The sequence below is a fragment of the Lonchura striata genome, chromosome 7, assembly GCF_050655825.1.
Source record: "Lonchura striata isolate lonStrDom1 chromosome 7, ASM5065582v1, whole genome shotgun sequence".
NCBI lineage: Eukaryota > Metazoa > Chordata > Aves > Passeriformes > Estrildidae > Lonchura > Lonchura striata.
This window is the reverse complement of record NC_140709.1, coordinates 4233359-4257436: the sequence shown is the minus strand read 5'-3', so window position 1 is coordinate 4257436 and position 24078 is coordinate 4233359. Positions and strand designations below refer to the sequence as shown.

Genomic DNA, 24078 nt, shown 5'->3' with positions numbered 1-24078 from the left:
TTTCTTCCTTTGACATGATGCTAAAAAATTATTCTCAGAATTTTTAAATGTCTCATTTTGGGAGAAGTGTTTTGAGTAGTACAGCAGACACCCTCTCTTTGAATTCAAGCAATCTCTTGTCGCCAGTAAAACATCAGAATTTCTTAAGAGAGACCTGTGTCTGTGGCACTATTTTCCCTTTTTCTGAGAATGTGAAACAAATCTGGCAGTTCATATGCCACTTAATAGTAACTGTTCACAAATGTAATTTTTTTTTAATTGATGACCACCACGGATCAACGATATATAGTAAATCTTCACATTAAAAGGACTGGCAAGATTCCCAGCTTGCATAAATCAGGGGAGCTCCATTGACAACCTCGCCAACTTCAGTCAGCTGAGGACCTGCCCCACTTATTGTAAAAGTGTCATGGCATTATTTGGAGCCCCAGTCTGGAATCAGCATCACTTTAATGTCTGACTTAATGTGTCTGACTACAGATAGTGCAGCTAGAAGTCACCTTTAAGAATATGGCTCCAAATGCTTGACTTCCCTCTGCAAAAGTTCACATCTCTGGTGCCTACTGTCCTATCCCTCTCCTTGTACATTCATCTCTGATTTTCTCTTTTCATTCTCCTTCCCTCTCCCAACATTCAAGCAGATACAAAGAAAGCAAACTACTTGGATGTTGGTGCAAAGCTCTTAGTCCAGCATTTCAAATCCAGATGTTGCACAGTTAATTTTGTTCCTGAGAGGCACAGGATTACATAGATATAATTCACATTTCTAAAAACTTGGGCATTGTACCATTATACCATCTCCTCGCATGCCAGAATTTAAGCTTCTTCCTGAGACTTCAGAGTATTGGCCATGCCCTTCCCTGTTTTTTTTAATAAAAAACACTGAAGTATGAGTTCTTCCAAGTGTGGCTACATCTCATCCCTGTACACCCAAAACAGTTAAACAATGACATTCTCAGTGAGGATGTGGCTTTGGTGATTTTGTTCTAATTGTTTATTTTCCAGAAGAATTGTCTCCCGTAGTCAAGATTTCTGTAGCCCAGGGTTAGTGGCTTTGCTGCAGCCTGAGAGAGCTACTCAAAAGAAAGAAAGAAAAAAAAAAAAACAAAACTAGCCCTGTCAAGCTCAGGGAGAACTTGAAGCTCCCCAGAACGAGCAATTCATTGCAGCCATAATCATCATTTTATATTCTACAACTTGTGAATGTCCATTCTGGTGTCTGGTTTTATATCCCTGTGTGAAGCTGTCACACACCCCACCATCTCCAGCAGAATTTTTAACGTGCAGATAGCAGGGATGTGTAATGTAAACCATACCACCAAACATATTATGAATATATTGCTCTTCTTAAAAATGCTTGTTGGTTTTTCATACTACAGTATTGACTAACTGTCGGTGTTTGATGTATGGTTTACCAGCCTGATGTAGACTTATGGTTAGAGCTTAACTTGTTAGTTCTGCTTTTGCAGCCAATTCAGAATAACTACAGATGCCCCAAGATATTAAAATTGACTGCTCAAATGGACTCAGTGTGGGAGTTTCATTGGTTTTAAATTGATAACAGCTGAAAGAGTGAATGATTAAAGCTGTATATGGGCATAGTATGCAGCTCCTTTGTACGAGCCCTTGTGAACAGAATCCACTGCATGGGAATTGCCTTTGTTCTAATAAAAGATATTTCTGAACAATTGTTAGTTTAAATTTTTAAATGATGAAACAAGAACATTTCAGGAGCCTATAGAGGAAATAATTCCTGAGAAACTGGAATAACTCTGAGAAGATAAAGTGGATTTCTATTCAGAGGGGAGCATTTAAAGTTAAGTAGCATTCCATAAGGTGGTAATTGTGTCTATTTCCCAGGCATTTGAGTTAAATAAGCTGGATAGGAAACATAAACTGTCATAACAGGAGGTTAGGAGTGTTGTGTACATCTCTTTTTTTCAAGTCATAAATTATGAAGTTTTGGAGGACCTTATCACAAATAAATCAAACAAAGAGTTTTTGCTTTTCTTATCCCTTCGGGAGAAATTCTTTTATTTTTTTGAAGAAATGTTCTGGAGAGCTTTCCCTTAAACTACTTTTAAAATGTGTATAACTCTACACGTATAAAAGAATAAGAAAATAATATTTTAATTTTAGTTACATACAAATCTGGCCTAAAAAAGTGAGCAATTCACCATTCCCTGTTTTTTGAAATACTGCACAAACAAATCTTAGCTGAGTTTTTCTCAAGTATCCCTGTGACCTCCAGAAGTGTGAATATGTCAGTGTAACTGCTGCCATTCCCATGTTTATGTACAGACACAGATTCAGCACAAAGTCAATTGATTAGAGAGAGTCACAGAATTTGTGGTCCAGGACAACTCAGAATTGAGATTATTTGGGTGACTCATGGGATCATGTACTTGTAAATACTCATGAATTTCTAGAAGGGGGAAAACTCCCCAAAGCAGTTCTGTGCTGTTGTTTTACCATAGTCTATTTTGAAGCCCAGGAAGTATTAATGCTATTTTGCTGCCCTTCCATCCAAGATAGAAATTCTGAGTGCCTGTGTTCTAAAGAAGAGGTGATTTAAAACCAAAATGTGACTGCATCCATGCAGCGAAAGGTATAAAAACTGAGGTTAAATATTTTGCTGAATATATAGAATCTGAACCAAGAAATGAAGTAACAGACTTGGTGAGAATTGTAAAACTCTTTTCAGCCTGTTCAAAATTTCCTCCCAGGAATACCAAATATTCTGTGTTCATGTTAGAGATTGAAAGAGTAACTGTGAAATAATCGTAGAAGTTGATTATAAAGTGGTTATAACACAGAAGAGAAACTGCTGAACAGCAACATACTAATTTCATTTCAGTTCTTCGTGTGTTACCATCTAAACACAGTGTAGTTCTTTGCCTGTTTTGCTTCTGAAATTGTTTACAAGTTTCTTTGTCCACCAAATAAGACATGTTTTACTTCTTTTTTAACATAATTTACATTGGAGACCATTCCATATTATGCAAAGAATTTGACAGGTCTTTGCTAAAATTTTAAAAAACAATTAAGATGTCAAAAGAGGAAGTGCTAGTACATTTTAATCATAAATCTCTGTATGTATAATTACCACTGAAGGCAGCTATAAATGTTTTATGAAGAAAATGTAACCAGACTGTGCTTTGTCAGAAACATAACCCCAAAACATGTAACAGACTGTTCGCTAATGCTTAACGCCACACATGCACACAACCTTCCTCAGAGCAGTGCTGTGAACCCAGTCCTCCATCCCTTCTGCAGCCCAAACTCTGACTAACTTCAATCCAAGCTTTGCTGTACTCTCCCAGAATGCAGATCACACATTTTGGGAGGTGCTGCAGTGAACTGCCCGGGTGCATCTCGAGAAGTCCAAAGCGACCCCTGCCCGCACCTTGGTTCTGTCACTGTGCTCCCTGCTCTGGGTATCAGGAAAGAAAAGGCAATCAAGTGCTCTTGAAATCTGAGCTGAGTATGAAATAGTGGTGATTAATGAAAATGAAGCTTATTGCAGCACAGATTTTTTTTTTTTTTTTTTAAATGGGGTTTTGCTTGTTAGTGAGGATAAGGTGGTTTTAGAACAAAAAGCAATTGGTTATGGTGCAGTATGGTGGCCCTGACTATGGAGGAAACATCCAATTCCGTGGGAGCTGCTGGGCTTTCTATGCAAAGTCCAGACTGGTGCTATCACCTTTCAGCTATATATGTATAATAATTTTCAAAGCCTCCACACCAATTTATAAAATACAGTGCTCTGTTGAAATGCTATATGGAGACTGTCTCTTTGGATAAATGATGACAGTACACTCCTATTGTTTCAGCATTTAACTGGCTCCTATTGAATAGTTCCTCTCATCTGTTTGATTCATTCTGATTTTAGCTGACAACGTCCCTGTTACTGATTGCTCTTTTCATAATCTCTCAAACACACAGAGTGGAAAGGAGGTGGGGGAAGCTAATTAGTAATCTGATGGGTTGAACCTGCTAATACAAATATGTTTCAAGATCAACAGCCAAATTTGATCAAAACTTTGAAATCACAAAAACTAAAAGGTGGCATTATCTACTAAAAGGATTGCTTGTGAAGGAAGTGAGACTAATCATTAGCTAAACATGGTGTAAGATGAAATCCTCATCAAAAGGCATCTAGTATCTTCTGGTTTTCTGAGCAGTCAACTCAATGAGTAAAGAAGGATTTTGTGAAGTTGAGGTGAAATTGTACCAAGTCCTGATGATGCAAAGTAATGAAGTCCTTGCCCTCGTACAGTGCTCCATGAAAAAGTGAAACTTCCAAATGGTTGGAAGGGACAGGCCACCCAACCAGAAGAGTTTCTAGGTTGGACAAAGTGCATCATGTAGAAATTTCTATTCAATGGCTTAAGGAGCTGTAGCTCCAGAACTGCTTGCACATTTTCTACAGCAGGTCCAATCAAACTCTGGAGACCTCCAAGCCTTAGAAAGGTCAAAATTAAGGTGCAAGTGGCAATTGAAATTTAATCTAGAGGGAAGCATCAACCACTATGAGCAGCAGATGTGGAGGGATTTGGTTCTGGGGCAAAAGCTAATGACCACTAGGACTCAAAAAGGATTTGGTTCCAACTTTGTCTATGCATCTTCAATATCAGAGTTTTAAATTAATAGGCAAGCTGAGAAGAGATAAAATCCCACTAATAATAATATGCTTAATGTATTTTCCTCTTGTCTTCCAAATGTAGATCAAATTTTTGGCTCCCATTTGCACATGGTTTGTGAGCATGAGAAATCTACAGTTCCCCAGTTCGTAAGACTCTGCATAAAAGCTGTTGAAAAAAGAGGTGAGAACCTTATTATTTAATACCTTTTTTCTCTCTAATAGTAATCAAAACTTTAACCTTGTAACTCTGCTTGGATTGCCAGAGTAGGCAGACAGTACAATCTGTAATATATTTATGAATAGAACTGTATCACATTCTGTGTATCTTCATTTTCTTTATATGATAAGACATTAATGGAACTCATTCATGCTGATTATTCCGTTTTTTTTTTTTTGACATGTTGTTGGTTTAGTCTTTCTCTGGGTAGCAAATGTTAACCATCGATAAAATGTCAGTTATTTCATTTTAAAGTCCCTGGTGAATGTAAGACCAATACTTTTTCTTAAGTCTTGAATTTTATTTAACCAAAATAAATGTTATTCTAGCATGACCATAATTTTTTTTTTTAATGAGTGTAGGGGTCTAATTTTTACAGTTATTTTACAAGCCATGATATTACAAAAATACTGAAATGAGTATCCATCCTCATTAAAAGTTTTGATTAATAAGAAAATTTTCATAGTATAAAAAAGATGCACTTAACACCGTTGCCTGCCTTCCTTTCTGCAATGTGTATCTTCTCTCAATGAAGGTCATTTTCTTTGGAAGGTGCATGCGGTAGATGCAGAATCTTAAAATGTATTGTATAAAAATGTGAGGCTTCATCACCATCTGTTACAAGTTTACAACTTGTTCCAGGGATCTGGGGAAACATATATCTTGCAAAAGATAGAAAATTTATTTTCAGAATAAGGCTGGGTGAACCCATTGTCACTGCCATATACCGGAGTCTCAGAACAAGAGAATCCATGAAAAATAAAAAGATACTTAGAGCGTTACCCACAAAGGAAAAGGCTATTTTAATTCTGCCATTGTTACCTGGTTTTATAGTGAAAGGTGCAATAAAACTACCCTGTAGTTTCAAACTCAGGGAAATTCATGTTTTAATTATACAGCAAAGAGAGCACTGGGATATTATTATTCCCAGAATGATTGGCAGGAAGTCAGAGACTGAAACAAACTGGAGATCGTTCAGCAGGGGGAGATAGTAGCATTGGGTTTTTGTGGAGGAAGGCTGGAGGCTGGATAAAAAAAGGGGAAAAATGTGTGAAGTGACTATTAATAGAGGAGGAATTGTGAGGTGAAATTCTGAACATGAAAAGGAAAGGCAGAGATTAGATTGCAAAAATGCCACTCCATGCAGAACATGTCTAACAAACTGCTTGGTTACAACCTCAGCACAAGTTCCCTCAAGAATGTACTGGGTATTTCATAGATGTTTTGGAGTATCTGACCGCTCCTCCAAGTTAGAAGTGAGGCCAGAGGTCTCTGCACTGCTGAACTGTAATAGAAAAATTCAAGGAACATAATTAGATGTTTACTGTCTGTGCGATTATCAAAAAAATGTTCATATTAGAAACTGGATGTATCACCGTCCCTTCAAAGGCAGTCATCCTTCTGAGTACTGCACTACAGTTCTTGTGTTTCCTTCAAACTTGCTGTGACTTAGAGAAGCTTACCCCTTTTTGTTAGCCTAACATGTAAATAAAAGCTAATCACATGGCATGAGATAAAAATTTCATGTTATCATTATATTTATGAGTTTATATTTGATATGCAGTTTTTTTCTATTATCGTTTTCTTGGATTAAGATGCTTCCATTTACTCACATTCTATTTACTCAAAGTGTTGTTTTTACTAAGTTCTGGCATAAACTATCTCAGGACAGCAGTAATTTATGTGAAGCTAAGTCCAATGTTTATGCAAGCTTCTGATGACATTTTGTGCCGGGGTTGGTATTAGGAAGCAGTATGTGGAGGTGCCAAGTCTCCCGGCATGGCTGAGACTCAACAGATCTGAAACCCTCCTCTTAATGGCCAGATATGCCTCCAGCCAAGATACTCAACTGCAGAGTCATGGGAAATACTTATGTACCAATTATGGGAAAGGCACATTTAATGAAAACTGTATGTTTACTTTCATAGTCTTAGTAAGATGGCCTAGATACTCGGTACAGCTGGCATATTGGCTGTGGTAGAAAAGCTTTCTTTTCCTATTTAGAGAATATATCATCCACATACTGTAACTGTACCAAAAATGTTATGTGCGTGCTTCGCTTCAGATAAAGCATTATTAGGAAAAAAACCTTAGGAGACCATCCCTAAATGTTACTTACAAACCATTTGTGCTCCACTGAACGGTTGTGTTCTTAGCTATCAGCTCATGGATTTAGTTTTTATTCACATACTGGTTTTCTATTTGGTTTTTTCTGAATTTTAAAGCAAAATCACTGCACACAGAAAGAAAGTCAGAATAAAACATATTAATTAGTACATTTTCCTGTGTATATGAGGTTACACACAATAGCCAAATGTGGCAATATTCTTCCACAGATTAAAAATGTACAGGTTGTCATTAACCATTGGCAAGATTTCCTGTTTAGTTGCAGTATTTTAAAATTAATATAAAAAGGATGTTCATTTTGAATATATTCTGCTCTAACTTAGATCAGTGTTTGGTCATTTGTCCCCCCTTGTTTTGTCATTTGCTTCTTCACCATTTCAGAACAGGGGCACTTTCTAAGATCTGATCTAAAAAAATCTCACACATGATGCATATTTATCTATCCAACAAGGATTCACTTGTGAAAGTTATAAAAATTGAATGAATTACACTTTTGCAGCCTCTTTTTGTATTTTTAGTTATTGAAGTAGAACTGTGAAGCAGGTCTTTCTCCATTTTCTCAGCCATCTTGCAAAGCTGGTAGTGGAATTTATTAAAGAGAGGCAATACAAATGTACCCATTCTTGGATACTTGCAAGGAAATTGTCACTTTTTTTTTTTAAGGAAACTCAGTTTTTCTCTTCATTCTTCCTGTACTTATGAATTACTTATTATAATTACTGAATTATTCATTCATAATTTTTGATGAACTTCTAGTCCTGATTATTGAGCTATCCAGACCTCTGCCTCCAAAGTTAAAACTATCTTGGGAAAGTATGTTGTATCCTTGGTATTTCATGCAGTATTCTAAATAGAAAAACCTCCCACGTCTGTGGTGTGACCTGGTGAGGATAATAGAATAAATCTATACCATGCAGCAATCAGATTGAAGGAATACAGGGACTACTCAAAGATCTCCAGCATTTCTGCATTTTCTGTCTTCTCAGGGACTTCAGGGGAAAGTTGTTGATGGAACAGCACATTCTGTGGGGTTTTTTCTGTTTCTTCTTTTACTTTGCCATCCACACCTACCTTGGATGGACCTCAGACTTTTCTGGGGCTATCTGTCAACCTGGCCTTTTCAGTCTGTATTCCTGTTTTTCAATCTGCTTCCTTCTTCTCCCTGGGAAGAGTCTGACAGGTAGCACCAGCCCTGAGCTGAGCAGTGCAGGGAGGAGAGCCTGGGACAATCCTCCCACTGCTCTGTAACTCACACACAGCTCACTTCTGCCAAGGGTGGGGCCCATTGCAAGACTTTTTGGTGTTTCTAGGCCAGATATCATTTCCAGCCATTTCTGGAGTCGCCTATTTATTTTGTTATCCACGACCCTTTAGAAGTCCTGGCTGTCTTTTTTTTGTTTGTTTGTTTTGCATTTTCTTTTTTAAAAAATATGTGAAAGGCATGAGTAGAACGCATTAAAAAAAATAAAAATATCAGTCTGTGTTGTACCTCAACAACATGCCATCCAATACTTCTCATAGTAGTGTTTTATCGTGTGAAAACAGTCTGATACTAAACTCTTTTCCAGGGAAGATCATTTGTCTGTGTGTCTAATGACAGAGTAAATGAACACCCCGAGCAGTCCGTATCCTAAACCTACCCAGGGTATCCAGTGTGTCTTGGGTTTTGTAAAGAAATACAGTCCTAATGCTCCAGGGAAATACAATTTAACTTTCATCTCTCTTTTGAAACATCCTTCATTTTCTCCTTCCAAAATCCAAGTTAGAGTTCTCAAATCAGCCTAAATGACTTGAAAAACGACACTGCAGGCAGCAAAGCTGGTGATTACAGGTACTGTTTTCATTCTGAGCTGGACGTTGCAGATATTGTTTTCTGTTGCTTTTCTTGGAGCACAGGATGCTCTGACAGGAATGATACACAAAATTACATATTTGATTCAATGCCTAAAAGCCACCCTGGGATCCATAACCTTGCTTAAAGATTTAAGAAAGACCTTTAGTCCACTTCTGAGAAGGTTCTTAGCTTAGAAAACTTTATCTTTCAACTTTACTTCTTAGCAGCTGTTATGTTTTTTTGCAGTCGTTTGTTTGACAGGATCCAGTTATAGGTTCCGATGTCTGTTTAAAGAAACAGGGAGGTTGTTGGCTTTAAAATTCCCTTACTGCTTGTGTGTTCAACATTTTCCCAGGCTTTTCTACATAGTTTGCCAAGTAAAGGGACTGACCTTTTGTAGCAAACACTTTTTCATTTCTAAATGCTCACTTTGATTTTTGTCCCATTTTATGCTCATTCCAAACTGTTTACAACCCACTAAAAATGACTGTGAATTATATGTTTGTGTAATGGATTCCTTTTGTGGTCGGAGTGGAATGTTTACTTTGAACAATTAGTTATCTTTGGGCAGATTATAGTGACCTGAAAAAAGAAGGGCTAAAATTATTATAGTACCTTAACTATTTCCTTTTGTTATCTTCTCTGTGTGTCCAGCATATTATTTACTGGGTTTCATTTCACTGAGACCCAGGGAACAAATCATCTTAAATAAGAGCAGTGACAAAAACCCCTCTGAGTGTGGGGCTCTGGGGTAGCACCAGTGAGAATTCAGAGGGCACCATTAGGCACTTAAAAGCTGGAAATGCAATTTTAAAAAGGCATGGTTTTGAAAAAAAATTTAACATCTTGCTGTTCAAAATTCAGATTTCTCACAGCCTCCAAGGTCTGACATCCCAAAGTGCCTAAACTGATATTCATTTTGGTTTTAATTAACTTAAGTGTCCATAGCTCTGCTTGATTATGCACATGGTCATTGCAGACATGCAGACACACAGTCTCATGATGCAGAATATTCAGGGTTTAAGGAAGAAAATGACTTTATGGGCAAAGATAAAGTAGCTTATGGGATGTAGTAAAGAAATACAGTCATCCCAATGGAGAGAAATGAAGATAAAAACGGTATTTTAAACTACCTCACCTCCCAAATGCCATGCTGCCCTGTGACAGAAGGTTGTGTCTCTTTCATCAGTTTTATCTGTTAATCTAAAAGCTAAAGTGCAGCTAAAAGCACTTTAAAACCTATTTATAAAAAAAAAAAAAAAAGAAAGTGATATTTCATTACCTTCTAAATCATATATCGCTTAAAAGGTAGTCAGTATTCTGGTAGAATGTTTACACAGAGGATAGTTCACTTATCTGAAGGAGTTAAGCAAAGAGGAAATGAGTTTTAAAAAATATAAAGTACTGTGAATATATTGCTAGGAAAAAAATGAGGTTTTAAAAGTCTAATGCTATCTCATTTTCTAATGGAAGAAAACACTGCAGAAGAATTTTAAAAGAAGAAAAATCTCAAACATCTCCTAAAGCTGAGGATTCCCATGCTGGGGTCATTGGCTTTGGTATGGTGGAGAGAGTGGATTATGAAACAGTGAGGATGGCAGAAGACACAAAGCTTGTTCAGCCAATGGATGGATTCACAGCCACTTAAAACCCCTAGAAATGTACAGAATTGTTTAGGTGGGAAAAGCCCTCTAAGATCATCGAGTCCAACCATTCCCCCAGAACTGTCATGGCCAGCACCGAACCATGTCCCCAAGTGCCACATCCACACACTTTTAAATCACTCCAGCGATGGGGACTCCACCACCTATCTCCACCTCTGTATGTATTATAATGCTCATGATCAGTTTGAGTTCAACAGCATGTTCCTCAGGGCTTATTTAGTTTAAGCAAAACTTTAAGTTTATTTGGTACTCAAAAATAGTTCATTCCCATCCCTGAGGACCCGAGGGAGGCAGTAGGAAAGTACAGGGTAGTTCTGCCAGGGTGTGCTCACCACCATCTTGGGCTCCCAGTAAATGCGCAGTGCTCCTGGGACACTTCCCAGCAGGGTTAGACCAAACCCATCAGCCGGTGGCATAAAGGATTTGTTCTGGCAAGGCTTCCCTGAGAAGGGAAACCTCAGGAGACTGACCTATCCTGTCCTATTTTATATTTCTGTCTGCGTGCAGGGTTATTCTCCAACAGCACTTGGCCCCTGAACAACCACTGAAATGTATTCTGTGTTTTTTCACTCTCATATCTTGCTATCCTCAGAGCAAGAAATTCTTCATGAATAGCAGTCTGTTTCCTACAAGTTCATTCACTGATTTTCAGTATTTATTCTCATCTGGAAGTGCATTTTCCAAGCTCTTGTTTGATTCTACCAGGCCTACACATGCTTCCTTGCTTACTCTGATATAATTTTACATTCTGTTTCCAGTGGCTTTAGAATTCAGTGCCCTGAAAGGACAGAGATCATGTTGCTCCACCAACTGATCTGAGCCCCCAGTTCTGCTAATTTTGTACTGTTCATTCTTTCCCACTTTGGGATAATCTATTATGCTTGGATCCAGGCACGCACTAAAAGCTAATACTTCCATGAAGAATGTGCAATTTGTACTGTTTAGCTTGTGAGATTCCTTTTATGATTCTATCTTGTTCCAAGGAGGCTTCGGCTCCCAACTTTTATATGCACTGAATGTAAAAGAAAAGAGAAGAAAAAAAAAAAAAAAGCGGGAAACAAAACAAACTGATAGAAAAAAAATTGCATGCACACAAAAATATCCAGCAGTTCAGAAGATAAAGCCTTTTTTCAGGGAATTCTAGGGTGCAGAAGAAATCTGTTTCTGAGGGCATTGAACTATGTTTACTTTAAACTGGCCAATGAGCATAAACTCAAGCATACAGATGAATGCAATATAAGACAACAGAGTTCTGAGAAAAGCCCTTGCAAGTTTGTGATTTAAAATGGCTGGTGCTTTTTTTTATTTTATTTTAATTTTTTTGTTGTTGTTTTTTTAATAAACTCTTCTTTTTTGAGCAGAAATTAAGAATGGTTGAATTTAGTGCAAACATATTGGCAAGATTTCCTCAGCCATTTCTGTCTTCAGGCTCAGGCAATCCCACTATAGCCACCTTTCTTAGAGTAAGAGCCAGTTAATAGTGTTGTGCAAGGTCCAAGTCAGAGTTTGGCTCTGAAGGGTATTCACTCTGGGGCCTCTGTGTCTGCTAGAAAGCCACATTTTGAGTTAGAAAAAAATATCAAGAAGTGTCAACAGGAAACATCACGGAAGGGCATACAAGACAAATTAGAGAAAAGGAGACAACAGACAAAAAAAAATGAAAAAAGGAATAAAAGCCTTGTAATGACAAGGCACAAAAGAGAATAAATATATAATTATTTAAAAATTTGAAAGAAGAGACTTTAAGTTGGTCAGAAGAGGAAAAAGCCATAAAACAGGCAGGTATTTAAACCAGTTGTTGTCTTTGTCACAGTTACCTGATACCTGGTTCATTGATTAATCTGTTCCAGAGGAATGTATCCATTTCTATGACAAAAAGGGGGGCTTTGTATTTTAAGCTGTGCCAGTAACAACAAGCAGACGCTCAGTGTTCACCAGAGTAACATTTACAATGCCTGGGCCAAATTCATGCCTTGTGTAATTTTATTGCTTTTACTGGAATTACACCAGAGATGAGTTTGGCCTTTTGCCTTTTTCTAGCATTGTATAATATATCTATTTGTGAACATGTAGAAGGAAACAGGGCATTTTGTCTTCCGTATTTTCCATAAAATCCTGTTCAATAGGCATAATAAATAAAACAAACCACTTAACCTACGAAATAAAAAAGAATCAAACAACGTTTTCTAGATATTAAAATAATGTTAATACACTTTGTAAATCAAGGAGTTGACACTTGCAGGCACTGAAACAAAAAGTCCAGAGAAATTTAAAGCCAGCTGACTCTGTCTGTGTGTGTTACTCTGTTCATTGCCTCTGTGCCAAAGAGGGAATGAAGGTCCTGACTCACCCCCTGGTCAAAGGCAGATTCAGGGAAGCTCACACATGGGGGTATTCACCTCCCAGCCATGAAAAAGGTAAAAAGAAAGACACAAAACTCCTCTTTTTTCCCCCTGAATAAGCTGAGGCTGTGAGGCACCATGCCCTGGTACAGTACACATGCCATCACAGACAAGGAGTTGGCAGGTTTTCCACTGCAAACCCCATTTAGTCAGACTTTGCAGTTCAGCCATTAATAGAACACTTTGGGCTAACACTTGACAAAATGAATCTTGGCCTAGAAGAGATGTTCACTCACACACAAACACACACAAAAATAGAAGTTAGGTCCATTAAGTTTCTTTAAAAGGAAAAGAGGTGTAATTTCAGATCCTTTCAATATCTCTCTGCTTAAATAGGAAGTTGTATTTTTTAAAATAATATGAAAACATAATTCCACAATGCAAAGGAATCACTTTTCCTATGGGTAAAAAAAAAAAGCTACTAAAACCACATTATAATTTTTTCAAAAAAGTTTTAAAGCAACAAAACACACTAAAAAAAGAAGTTTTACTGTCCATATGCCACACTGTGGGGTCAGTTTAAAAAAAACCCATCTCCTTTTTTTTCCTGCCTGCAGTTCAAGAGAACAAATAACTGCAGTTGTATTTTATTACTTCAATTATTTGCTGTAGCAGCTTGTGTTACATCAATGTTTTAATCATATAATACCACAGTCTAATGGGATTGATACCTACATGAGAGAAATTGTACCAACTGAGAACTTCAGGAGGAAGGCAGGGGGCAAAGGAGGAGAACAGATTAAAAAGGAGGCTTTATATGAAGGCTTTCACTTCTTTAACAGATTTCTTCAGTTTGTTTTGCTCCCCTGAAATTATGAAACTGATATTATTAGCAATCTAGTAACATAACTGTCCCTAAATTGGCTACTACATGATAACCCCCACGGAACTAACACGTTTTTCAAAGTTCTCCAGTTGTCTGTTGGCTCAGCAGATTGTTTCATTATGATCAGGACCCACACAGATCATGGATGCAGTTTTATAGCAAACCAGCTTCTTTTGTCTTCGCTCAAACAATGGTTTGGGAGGAAAGGCATAGATGTAAATGAGAGCAAAATGTGAACATTTTGTTTCATAACACAACAGACCTCTGGGATCCTCCAGCTCTCTCCTTGTGGTTCCTTCATGCACCTTTTGTGGTGTCAGAGACGACGCCTTTCAAATAACTGAATTTTTTGTGAAAAATATATGATTGAAATCAGAAACTGCTTTCTCATGCTTATTCTGCTTTGAGATGGATATAGGTTATTTCTTCCTATAATTCTTGCTTTATTAATACAAACCTCTGTCCACCAAGACAGATGGGGACTGTAGGGACCTGAATAGATTTATTCTGTTGTCAATAGCTGTGCCTTACAGTTAAGGAAATGGGTCAGAGGTTTGTTGTTTCAGGGCCTTAAGCTTTATCTATTTGTAAAAAAAAATGTAAATACCTAGATTTTTGTTCAAGATTTAAAAACAAACAACAGGAATTTTATTAATTGCCAAGACTATGGGCCATTAACAGGTGATACTGTGACTCTTAAAATCACCATGGACTCCTCCAGACCAAGGTGATATCTCTGAAATGCCTTCACTCGGAAGATAAGAAAGTCCCCAAAAGGCAGAGAGAGGTTATTCCATGTTTCTTTTCTTCACCTCCCCAGGAAAAATTCCCCCCAATTTCAAACCATATGCTTTGATTTGTCAGTCCTGAGCTGACATGGTGTTATGTGACATAACACACCAAAGCAGCTGCCACCAAATGCCTTCCCCGTGCCAGCAATAACCACACAATGCTGTTGGAGGTACCACAGCTTTTTGTTTACTTAGAAATGAAATAATTTTGATGAGTGTATGGTATCAGTTAGCAAGTGTTGAGTTCCTCGTGGTGATACTGCTCATGTTGACATAAATGGAAAACGGATCAGCTCAGAAACCTTTAATAAGAAAAGTTCCTTCGTGCGCTTGCAGTGATGCCCTGTGGAGCCACGAGAACTAAAAATCTGTCAGCATACTTGGTAGAAACTTTGTTTCATGGTTCTCTAACTCATATGATTGAGATTAAAGTGAACAAAATCTTGGCACGTAGCTTGGCAGGCAAGAAGCATTCCTGTGTTTGTGTGTGTGAGACAGAGGGACAAAGAGAGGGGGAAATTTAGCAGCCACTCATTCGGTGTTAAATTATCAGGTGCTACATATTTTTAATAAACCTTAGTAGAAAGATAAGATACATCCTCTACTATTGAAAACTGCTTTCACTTAGACTATAAACTTGACTTTGAACAAGCTGAGCATCTCCTCTAACCACTGAAAACAAAACCATTCAAATTCTCCAGCCCAAACAAATCGTAAGCCAGACTTGGACGCAGACAAAGAGGTGGAAGGTTCTGGAAGGATGCTATTTATGCAGGAAGGTTTTCCTACCTTAACACTAAACCAGAGCAGCTACAAAACATTTTATTTAATGCCCTGATCTGTGACCTGAAGGACTGTCCTCACAGCAGTGGCTGCAAAGACACGATATTTTGTGGTACTTTGCAAACTCTCATGATGTGGATGCCTGAAAAGTATCTGAATTTGCACACTATAAAGGGTTCACAATGGTGTCTTTTATTATCTCTGTTTCAGTTGCATTTTTGTGTTCTGATATGCCCTACATTAAAAACACAAAGGCCACAGCTTACAGCAAGAGGTTTCTGTTAGAAACCCTGCAACTGCCTTGGATGTCTGTAGAGTAAATGTCATTAATAATTACTGGAATTTTCACCAAAGAAGGAAATTAGATATGGAAAGCACTTTATGCCAACTTCATCTTTCCAAGGCTTCAGAAATACCAGAGGGTCTATGTGAACCCTAGTAAAAGGGATGAGATTGGATTTCTACCTTCCTTGCATCATTCCGTGCCTCAGTCAGCTTTAAGACACAAAGACAACGATTCAAATCAAATTCCTTCCTGTAGCTTTAAATTACAAAATAATTACCTTCCATGAAAATATCAAATGATATTCATATTTATGCATTTACTTCACCCAAAATTCACCTAACAGACATCCAGTGCATTTTATTGCCAGCAACTAGGGTTGTTTTCTTATCAGAAGTTAGTATTTTTATGTACTTCTTGCATGTCTCAGCTATGTTTTAGTTATATAATTTGTATTTCGTTAAGGTTTTGGGTTTTTTTTTTTATTTGCATATTTCAAAGCAGAAAGCAATTTGTTCCTTTTCAGACTACTTAAAAAACTTCTTTTGAAGAGTCCCTGAGCAATTCATTTCAACTTTTGTGCTATTTTGGTGTAGTCTATCCTGGAATGTATGTCAAACCATGGCATGGAAACTATGAAGCTGCTTCTGCCAAAGTAATGAGGGATGCACCAGTCTCTTAAGTTTTGGTACTTATCACTCTTTATAATCCCATTCAGGAGTTTTATGGTTTCTGCAGATACCTTGACTACATCTTTTGCTGAGTGTTGCTTTGATGATCAGATTTTCCCAAATTAAATGGAGGGAGGAAATGGTTTTTAAGTTACTTGAACTTGTTTGTGGACAGAAAACACAGTGAAAATGACAGGAAAATAATCTATATCTATATAGTTGCAGAGTCTTGCAGCTAAGATGGCAAACTAAAGTGGAAAAATATGTAAGAACAATAGGTTTGTGTCATATTGAAATTAATGTCTCTCTTGTCTCCCGTAGTACTGCTTAATGTCACTGTTTCATAACACTAAATATGAATTTCGCAAAAACAAGAAAGTTTTACTCACTTCTTAGACTAGAGATTTATCACACTAAGAGAGGTGGTAGGGCATTCAGTGGAATCCCATGGTTTTCACTATTATTGGGTCTTGCAATGTGAGCAAAGTACACTGAGAAATATTCTATTAAAGTAGAAGTTATCTCCCTGTGCACATGCACACACACCTTTGTGCTATCACATTTGTATGTTGGGCAGATCTGCAATGCTAAGAATTCAGTGAGCTGGTGTTGGATAGCTGTGTGAATACTTATCTGCCAAGAGAGCCTCTGGGTTTTCCTGCAACACCCAAAGGTGTCTGATAGTGTGCCTTAGACTAAAGAATCCATTTTTTAAATGTTTACTCCCTCTTAAAGATAAAAAGCAAACACAAAGATGCCTACAATAAAATATGAGTAACAAAGACCACTACCAACTGCACATTAGAGCCCCATCTCAGATTTTAGAGCAGGGTTCTGCACATTCCTCTGCTAGAAACTCAGAACCTCTGTGTTTCCTGTCCCCAAACAAGTCTGATTTCTAATTGCAGGACACAGACCCAGCTTTCTGCACCATGCAACAAAACAAGTGCTGCTATCCAGTGCCCCACTGATATTTTTTTAGCTGCTGTTGACCTGCAGCAGTTAAACTCTGCCTTGGTATCCCTCCCCAGTGATGCTCAGGAGCTGGAGGATGTGTCCATGGAAAGTTGAGTAGGACCTGATCCTGGAGATAACAGAGATAACCTTGAGACATCTAAGGCTGGACAGAGCACAGTGCCAGGTTATCAAGTAATGTGTCTGTTATAAAGAGTGTTTGCCCTCTCTGGACTCCTCAGCTACCTCTGAAACCAAAAAATTTTGAAAGAAGCAATTCTGTGACTTTCTATTTTCTTCCTGAATATCCCTATTCCACCTTAAACTTCCTATCCCAGTTGTTACCACCAAAAAAAAAAAAAAATCTCTTTGCCAAGCAAGGGTGCTGCAGACTACAAAATACAATCTTTACCCATTTTGGTTGAAGGTTTTGTTTGCCCACACATACAGATCTTCCAACTGTTCAAAGTCCAACAAGGAGCAGCACTAGTCAGGATGGGGAGGTGACATTGCTGAGGTCTAATTTAATCTTTCACTATTGTGAAAGAGGGGAAAAGATTTGTCCCTACTGTGCACTAAATTCTCTTTAAAATCAGCATTGAGAACAAGGGACGTTTGGAGAATTGTAGCTGTCCCTTAGCTTTAACCACAGTTCCTGCTGGTGGTGTCAGTGGACCTGACTGGAAGTTCTGCACACTCCTAAGAGGACATTGGACCTCCCCAAAGTGCAGTTTCCTTTAGTGTTCTGATGGTGCTCAAAAAACACAGGCATGATGTCGGTGATGATGGATCCCCAAATGAAGCACAGTTCAACTAAAGTGGGAGGATTTAGCAAAATGCATAAATTTCTTGTCTGCTACTGTCTGTAAGAGGCAGATCTTTACAGTGAGCCTAAGTCACAGCTGGCTTTTTCTGGAATGGTTTATGCTCTTGACCCTCCTCGGCTGTATAGCCAATAGGGAGTTGTCAGGCTACATGTGTTTTTAAACTTCTTTCAGCTAAATCAGAAATCCAAAAGCAAAATACAGCTCTCAGCAGTATCATGTGGAGTTGTGACACTCCCTGGAGGGCTGGGGTACATAAACCAATGAATGGATTACAATGAGGCATAAATGTAGTATTTTCATCCATGACAGATATAATCTCAAGCCTGTATTTTTCATGTTACTTAACTCTTTCAGAACATAATGTGTGACAGAAAATGTCTTATAATGCACATTGCAGTAAATATCAGTCAAGGATGCTTTATTGCTGAGCTCTACATGTTTCCAGAAGTTAACAGGCACAGCTGGGATATAAGAAATGGCAATGTTGTATATATTTCTTGAACATACAAATACCTTGGCTCTCTTCTCCCCCACCCTCCACATTACATCCCCAGCTGTTCTGATCATGTCACACAGTGGATGAGTTTTTCCATCGTCAGCTTCTCCTAAAATGATAACCTTTATTCAGGCTTTCATCCTTCCCAAAATAAACAGCATTATCCATATTGTCATCACATTCAAGTTAGACTATCAGAGTGTGGCACAGAATAATAGAAATGGAAGGTGGTAAACTGCCTGTTGGTAACTATACCTAGCAGAAAATTCTCAGATCAGGTAACATCCGTTGATTTTAATATAAAATCATAGCATTATTTGCTTTGGAAGGGACCTTAAAACTCATCTAATTCCACCTGGCCATGGTCAGGAGCACCTTCCACTATCCCATTGCTTCAAGCCACGACAAATTGTCCTTGGACATTTCCAGAGACGGGGCATCCACAGCTGCTCTGAGCAATCCATTCCAGTGCCTCACTACCTTTGATCACTTGTGGTTAGCATGAAAAAAATTGTACTTGATAAAGCAGCAAAAAGCCAAAGAAATGTTATTTTATTGCAGATGAATTAAGGATTGGTCAGAGTGGACCTCCTAACCTGTACGTGAGAAGCAGTAACTGCAGCAAATGAAAGGGAATTGCAGTGGTGAAGGAGGTATTACAAGAGAAAACAAACACGTAAACAAAACAGAAATAAGCATTCCCAAAATTAAATACTAATGTGTTACAGAGAGAGAACAGCTACTTCCAAACATTTGGCAATTTCAGATATTATACTGTGTTGCATGAAGACAATGTTATTTCCTTTTTAACTGCCATTCCATTTAAACCAGCAAGCTGATGTGTGTACTTGATGTCTGTATTTGGTAGGCATTTTTTCCCCTTTAGCATAAACCTTGTTGATTTAAAAAGTGAACAAAGATGAATCAGGTGGTAAATGTATTCATGTAATCATTTTCATTAATAAGCTGTTATAAATAATAGAGGGAAGGTTTTAAGTGTATAATTCTCTGTCGCACAATTGAGATTTTTCCACATCTTCAGCAGTAAGTTAATTAGAATCACCTGCATTTTCTTGGGCGGACACCAAATGGATTGCAAACAAAAACAGATTAAAATAGCTGTAGCTCATGGCATACAGATGACAAGATTCACAAAGAGGACAATCAGGCAATGAAAACCTCCTCTTTTTCAAACATTTTTTAAAGGAAATTCAGCTCTTGTGAGTCGCTGTAAAAAGACGTTTGTAAGTGTTTCGCTGAAAGACTAGAATGGCTTTGTTTCTGATCCCATGATGAGTGAAAGAAATGTTTAAGAAAGATCACTTTACAGAGAGATTCAGACTGAAATGTGATGACTGTGATTCAAGCCAAGCCAAAAATTACAGCTCAGAATTAAAGGGGATGGACGTGGCTTGGGAATCCATTTTCCCACATTCCTGAATCTCAATCATCCCAGCCAATGTTTAAAAGAAAATACAGTGGAAAGCAATGAGGTCACTTTGTTTAGCTGCTAGAAGTGGGACTAGCAGAATGGCAAAAGTATATATTGGGGGTAAGGGCAAAATTACAGTGAGCACACTGCATGTTCGACAGCTTCATTCAAAACAAATAGTCTCAAAGCTTAGTTTAGTTTCTTGTTACAGGCAGCCTCCTGAGGAAGTCTTGTTGTTCCTGGGGCTTTTAAACCATAAACTTCTTGAATGTCAAAGCACAGCACAATAGAGAAGACAACAGAGGCAGAGCAAGCTTGATTTGGGCATTAAACAGCAGCCCCGCATAGCAGTGAACTGTGTGCTCATTTAAATTACACTTGCTTTGTACTCTCACTGCCCTTATTTATTTGTGTATAAATATCTAAGTGGAAATTCTACCATCGAGTGATATGAAGCAGAATGAAGTATATCCTCCATCATATTCACTTGTTACTCATTCTCAGTATGTAATGCTCATATTCAGTGTTTTAATTGCTTCCATTAAACAGTTTCTATAAGGTCTCGAAAACAATATGATCTTAGTCAAGCTTTTCTCCTTTCATTGCATCTTGGAGTTATTACTGCAAGAAAAAATGAGATTCTCTTTTTATGTAGGAATGCCCCTCATCTTCTTGATATTATTGCACTCAAACATAGAATTATTTCTTTTCAGCTAGTTTCCTAAAGAGATTCACCAAACCTCATGTCTGACACCTCCAATAGAGCTGTTCATACCCTTTTAAGAACTACTCCAATATTACCTCTCCTTTCTTTCCATCACTATCTCTGCCTTTACTAAATTCTAAAGCAGTGTTGGATTTCTACTGATCATAGAAAAAGGAAAATCTTTTTGATGCTACCTTGAATTCAGGCTTGCTGTCACAAGTCCTGCAGATGGGCAGTGCTGGAAGGAAGTCCAGTACCTTCAAATCACATAAAATGTACAGATGGAGAGGGCATTTCTCTGTCATCTCTTTAATAGGAAGGAACAAAGCTTTTATTTTATATTTCATGTTTTTTCTTCACTACCAAGTGCAGTGCTTTACTATGGATTCTATTTGTAGCCCATGAAGAGGTTCAATCTCATCCCTGCTTCTTTGACACTCCTTTATAATCCAAGGCATTACACTAGTCCTGTTTGTTGCAGCACTGAGCTCAGAGATCAGCTCTTTATTTAAAGTAAACTTCAAGTCCTTTGTAGCCTAAATCCTGAGTGCTGGATGTACCTTGTGTTTCTCCATACTAAACCTGATTTTGCCAGACTGTGGCCGTTTAAGGTAGTAGTTCAGATCTTCTGTAACTTTACCTGTCCTTGACATTATTTAATTTCTCCCTGACCTTTGTGTCATCTGCTTGTTTTGCCAAGGGAATTTTTTTCTCTCATTGTCCCATCTCTGATAGAGGTATTAGATAGCATTGGATGAGAGCCCTGATCTCGAGAGCTGTGCCAGTTCCAACCTTGCTAGCTGATATCTCCCATTAACTTCCACATTTTGAGGTCTGTCACAGAGCCAGATTTTAATCCATGTAATATATGCCCCGTTAATTCTATAGAATGCAAGTGCTTTGATCAAAATGTCATGTGGTACTAAGTCAAAGGTGGCATGGAAAGCCAAACACACTATTTCAACAGTATTGCCTTCACCATCCAGACCTGTCAAATATTCTGTTCAATCAAAAAATGCAACAAGTTTGCTAGACAAATCTCTGATCTCCGTGAAACCATGCTGGTTGGGATTAATGATATTTTGTTATGAATTATTTGTTCATAGTGCCCAGAATTAATTATTTAAGTAGACTGTCTGTGACTGAGGTCAGTCTAGCCAGTCTCCAAGAGCATCACTCTTACTGCTTTTACGATACCAGAATAACTCTTCAGCTTTAGTCATTTCCAAATATTTCTCTGTGCTTTATTTCCAAATGTGAGGCACCAATGGAAATGGATGGTTTTTACAACAGTGGTTATCTTTTTGTCCTTCAGATTGACTTTCAGTATCATCCAATTTTTGACCTCCCAGGCCTGTTTAACCTCTATGTGGTACAAATATCTAACATGACATTTTTATGGCACCCATTTCCATGGCAGCCAGGTTCTCTCTCTGGACAGGGGATGGACCCTGTCTCCCTGTTAAAAGACAGTATGTTGCTGGGATGTTTTAAGCCTCAAAAGTGTGATAATCTGCTGGGAGGAGAACAAGAAGGGGGCAATTCTGGTGATCAAAACAACAGCTTGGTCCCATCAGAGCAGAGCCAACCCCAGGGCCAGCCCCCAGCACTGCTCCAGGAGTTTTGGGCATAGACAGCCTCACCCTCTGCCACACCAAGAAGCAGGACAGGGATGTCAGAAACACTTTCTGGGGTGTAGCCCATGTTTGAGTCATGGTATTCATAATTTTCACCTCTGATTTCCATTACTTCAGACAAAATAATGTTATTTTTGCTCAGACATTCACCTGAAACTCTGGGTTCATTTTGTCATCCTATACATTATTTTAAAGTCAAATTTTAGTGTGCTAGGTTCATTCTTTGCTAGCCTTCATGATTTTCTTTCTAGCGGCATAAATATATTGGTAATTTTGTGAAATTTTATTTCTGTTACACTTTTTTTCTTTGTTTTTCTCATCACATTATTTTGACATGGATGTATTTGCTGCATTCACTCTTTTCTGCATCTTTAAATGATTTCTTGCCTCACTTTTGTGCCTTTAGTAAACTTTAAAAAAATTGTTTATAAATCAGATATTTATGGTAAGATGCATATGAAAACACGAGGAAAGAATTATAGTTTTAGGGAGAACATATCCTGATAATGACCTCTTAAATATTTGTAAAGATGGCCCTGGGCATCTGAGCCCACAAAATAGTTTATAATACAACAGCTTGATTGCATAATGATACTTTAGTTTTAAAACGTATGATCTTTCTGTTTATGGGAAGGCATAATAGGCTCCTTTGAAATACAATAGTTTTGCCCTGAACATAACTGATTTTAAATGAAAGGACTAACTAAAGAATGCCTTTCTTCAAGTTTGTACTTCACTTTGTTGTTGAATCCAGCTCGATGGTTTCTTTTACAAAACAGGCCTGGGGACCACACCTATTTCAGGATACATTAATTGTGGGTTTTTATGCAGGAAGTTACCTAGTGCTGTTTTAAATTCTAAATCTTGTTAAAAAACAGAGAAATTTCTGTGTACCACCACCCTTTTCTCCCTGCACATAGAACATTTCTTTTTATATTCAGTTTGAAGATAATTATCAAATAGAAATTAAGATTAGACAGAATCCACTGTGATTTGGGAGAGGGATTTTTTTTTTATATGCAACAGAAATGAGTGTGTGAGAACATTTAACTTCAGATAGTTAATAAATCACCTGGACTGCCTCAATCAATACTCAAATCTGGTATTTTATTTTTTTTTTTTAAATAAATATATCACCTGAACTCTACTTTTCTTCTGTCAATATTTTGCTGCAGCAGCTGGTTCCAGCTCAAACTGGTCCTAGATCTGACACTGGCCTGCATTCATAATTACTTCTATTTTGGATAGGAGTGCAAGAAATGCTGTAAATAAATATATTATTTAATTAAATAAATTAAATAATATATCTTCTAACATCTCTTGTGCAATGCAGAGTGATTATTACTTTCATTTTTTCTTATGAATCTCAGCCAAGCCTGAGTCCAGTTGCCTTTTAACTTTCTCATCAGAAGCACCTGTGTATTTTTTTTTTAACTAAAATAGTTAAAATTTGCAATAGTTTGGCAGCTGAACTGATGAGTTCTTGAGTAAGACCTTTTCCTACATTTCTTATGCCATTACAAAATTTAGTGTGGAAATCATTATTGTGCTTTTGGCTATAATTACTAATTGTGGGTCCATCCTGTTCTCAGGTTCCTCATTAAAACAAACAGAAACAGAGTTGGAGACTGGAATAGAAAGCAAATAAAATACTTGTTCTCCTTTAGGGCAAAATCCAGTGATTTTTTCCCCGATAAACCCCACTACAAAATGCAAGAAGGTCATCCTATAGTGAACTAAAGCTGACTTTATTATAACGATTATTTTTTTTCCTGAAAGTCTC

At 37.7% G+C, this 24078-nt stretch overlaps 1 protein-coding gene across 3 annotated transcripts in view; it reads left to right on the top strand.

Moving 5' to 3' along the window:
- ARHGAP15 (Rho GTPase activating protein 15) overlaps positions 1-24078 on the top strand; it is a 325074-nt gene that overhangs the window by 197076 nt on the left and 103920 nt on the right. For all 3 annotated transcript variants that reach the window (XM_085584122.1, XM_085584123.1, XM_085584125.1), the window contains one exon: positions 4728-4826. In XM_085584122.1, coding sequence (XP_085440248.1) covers positions 4728-4826 — 99 coding nt within the window. The remainder of the gene's footprint in view (positions 1-4727; positions 4827-24078) is intronic.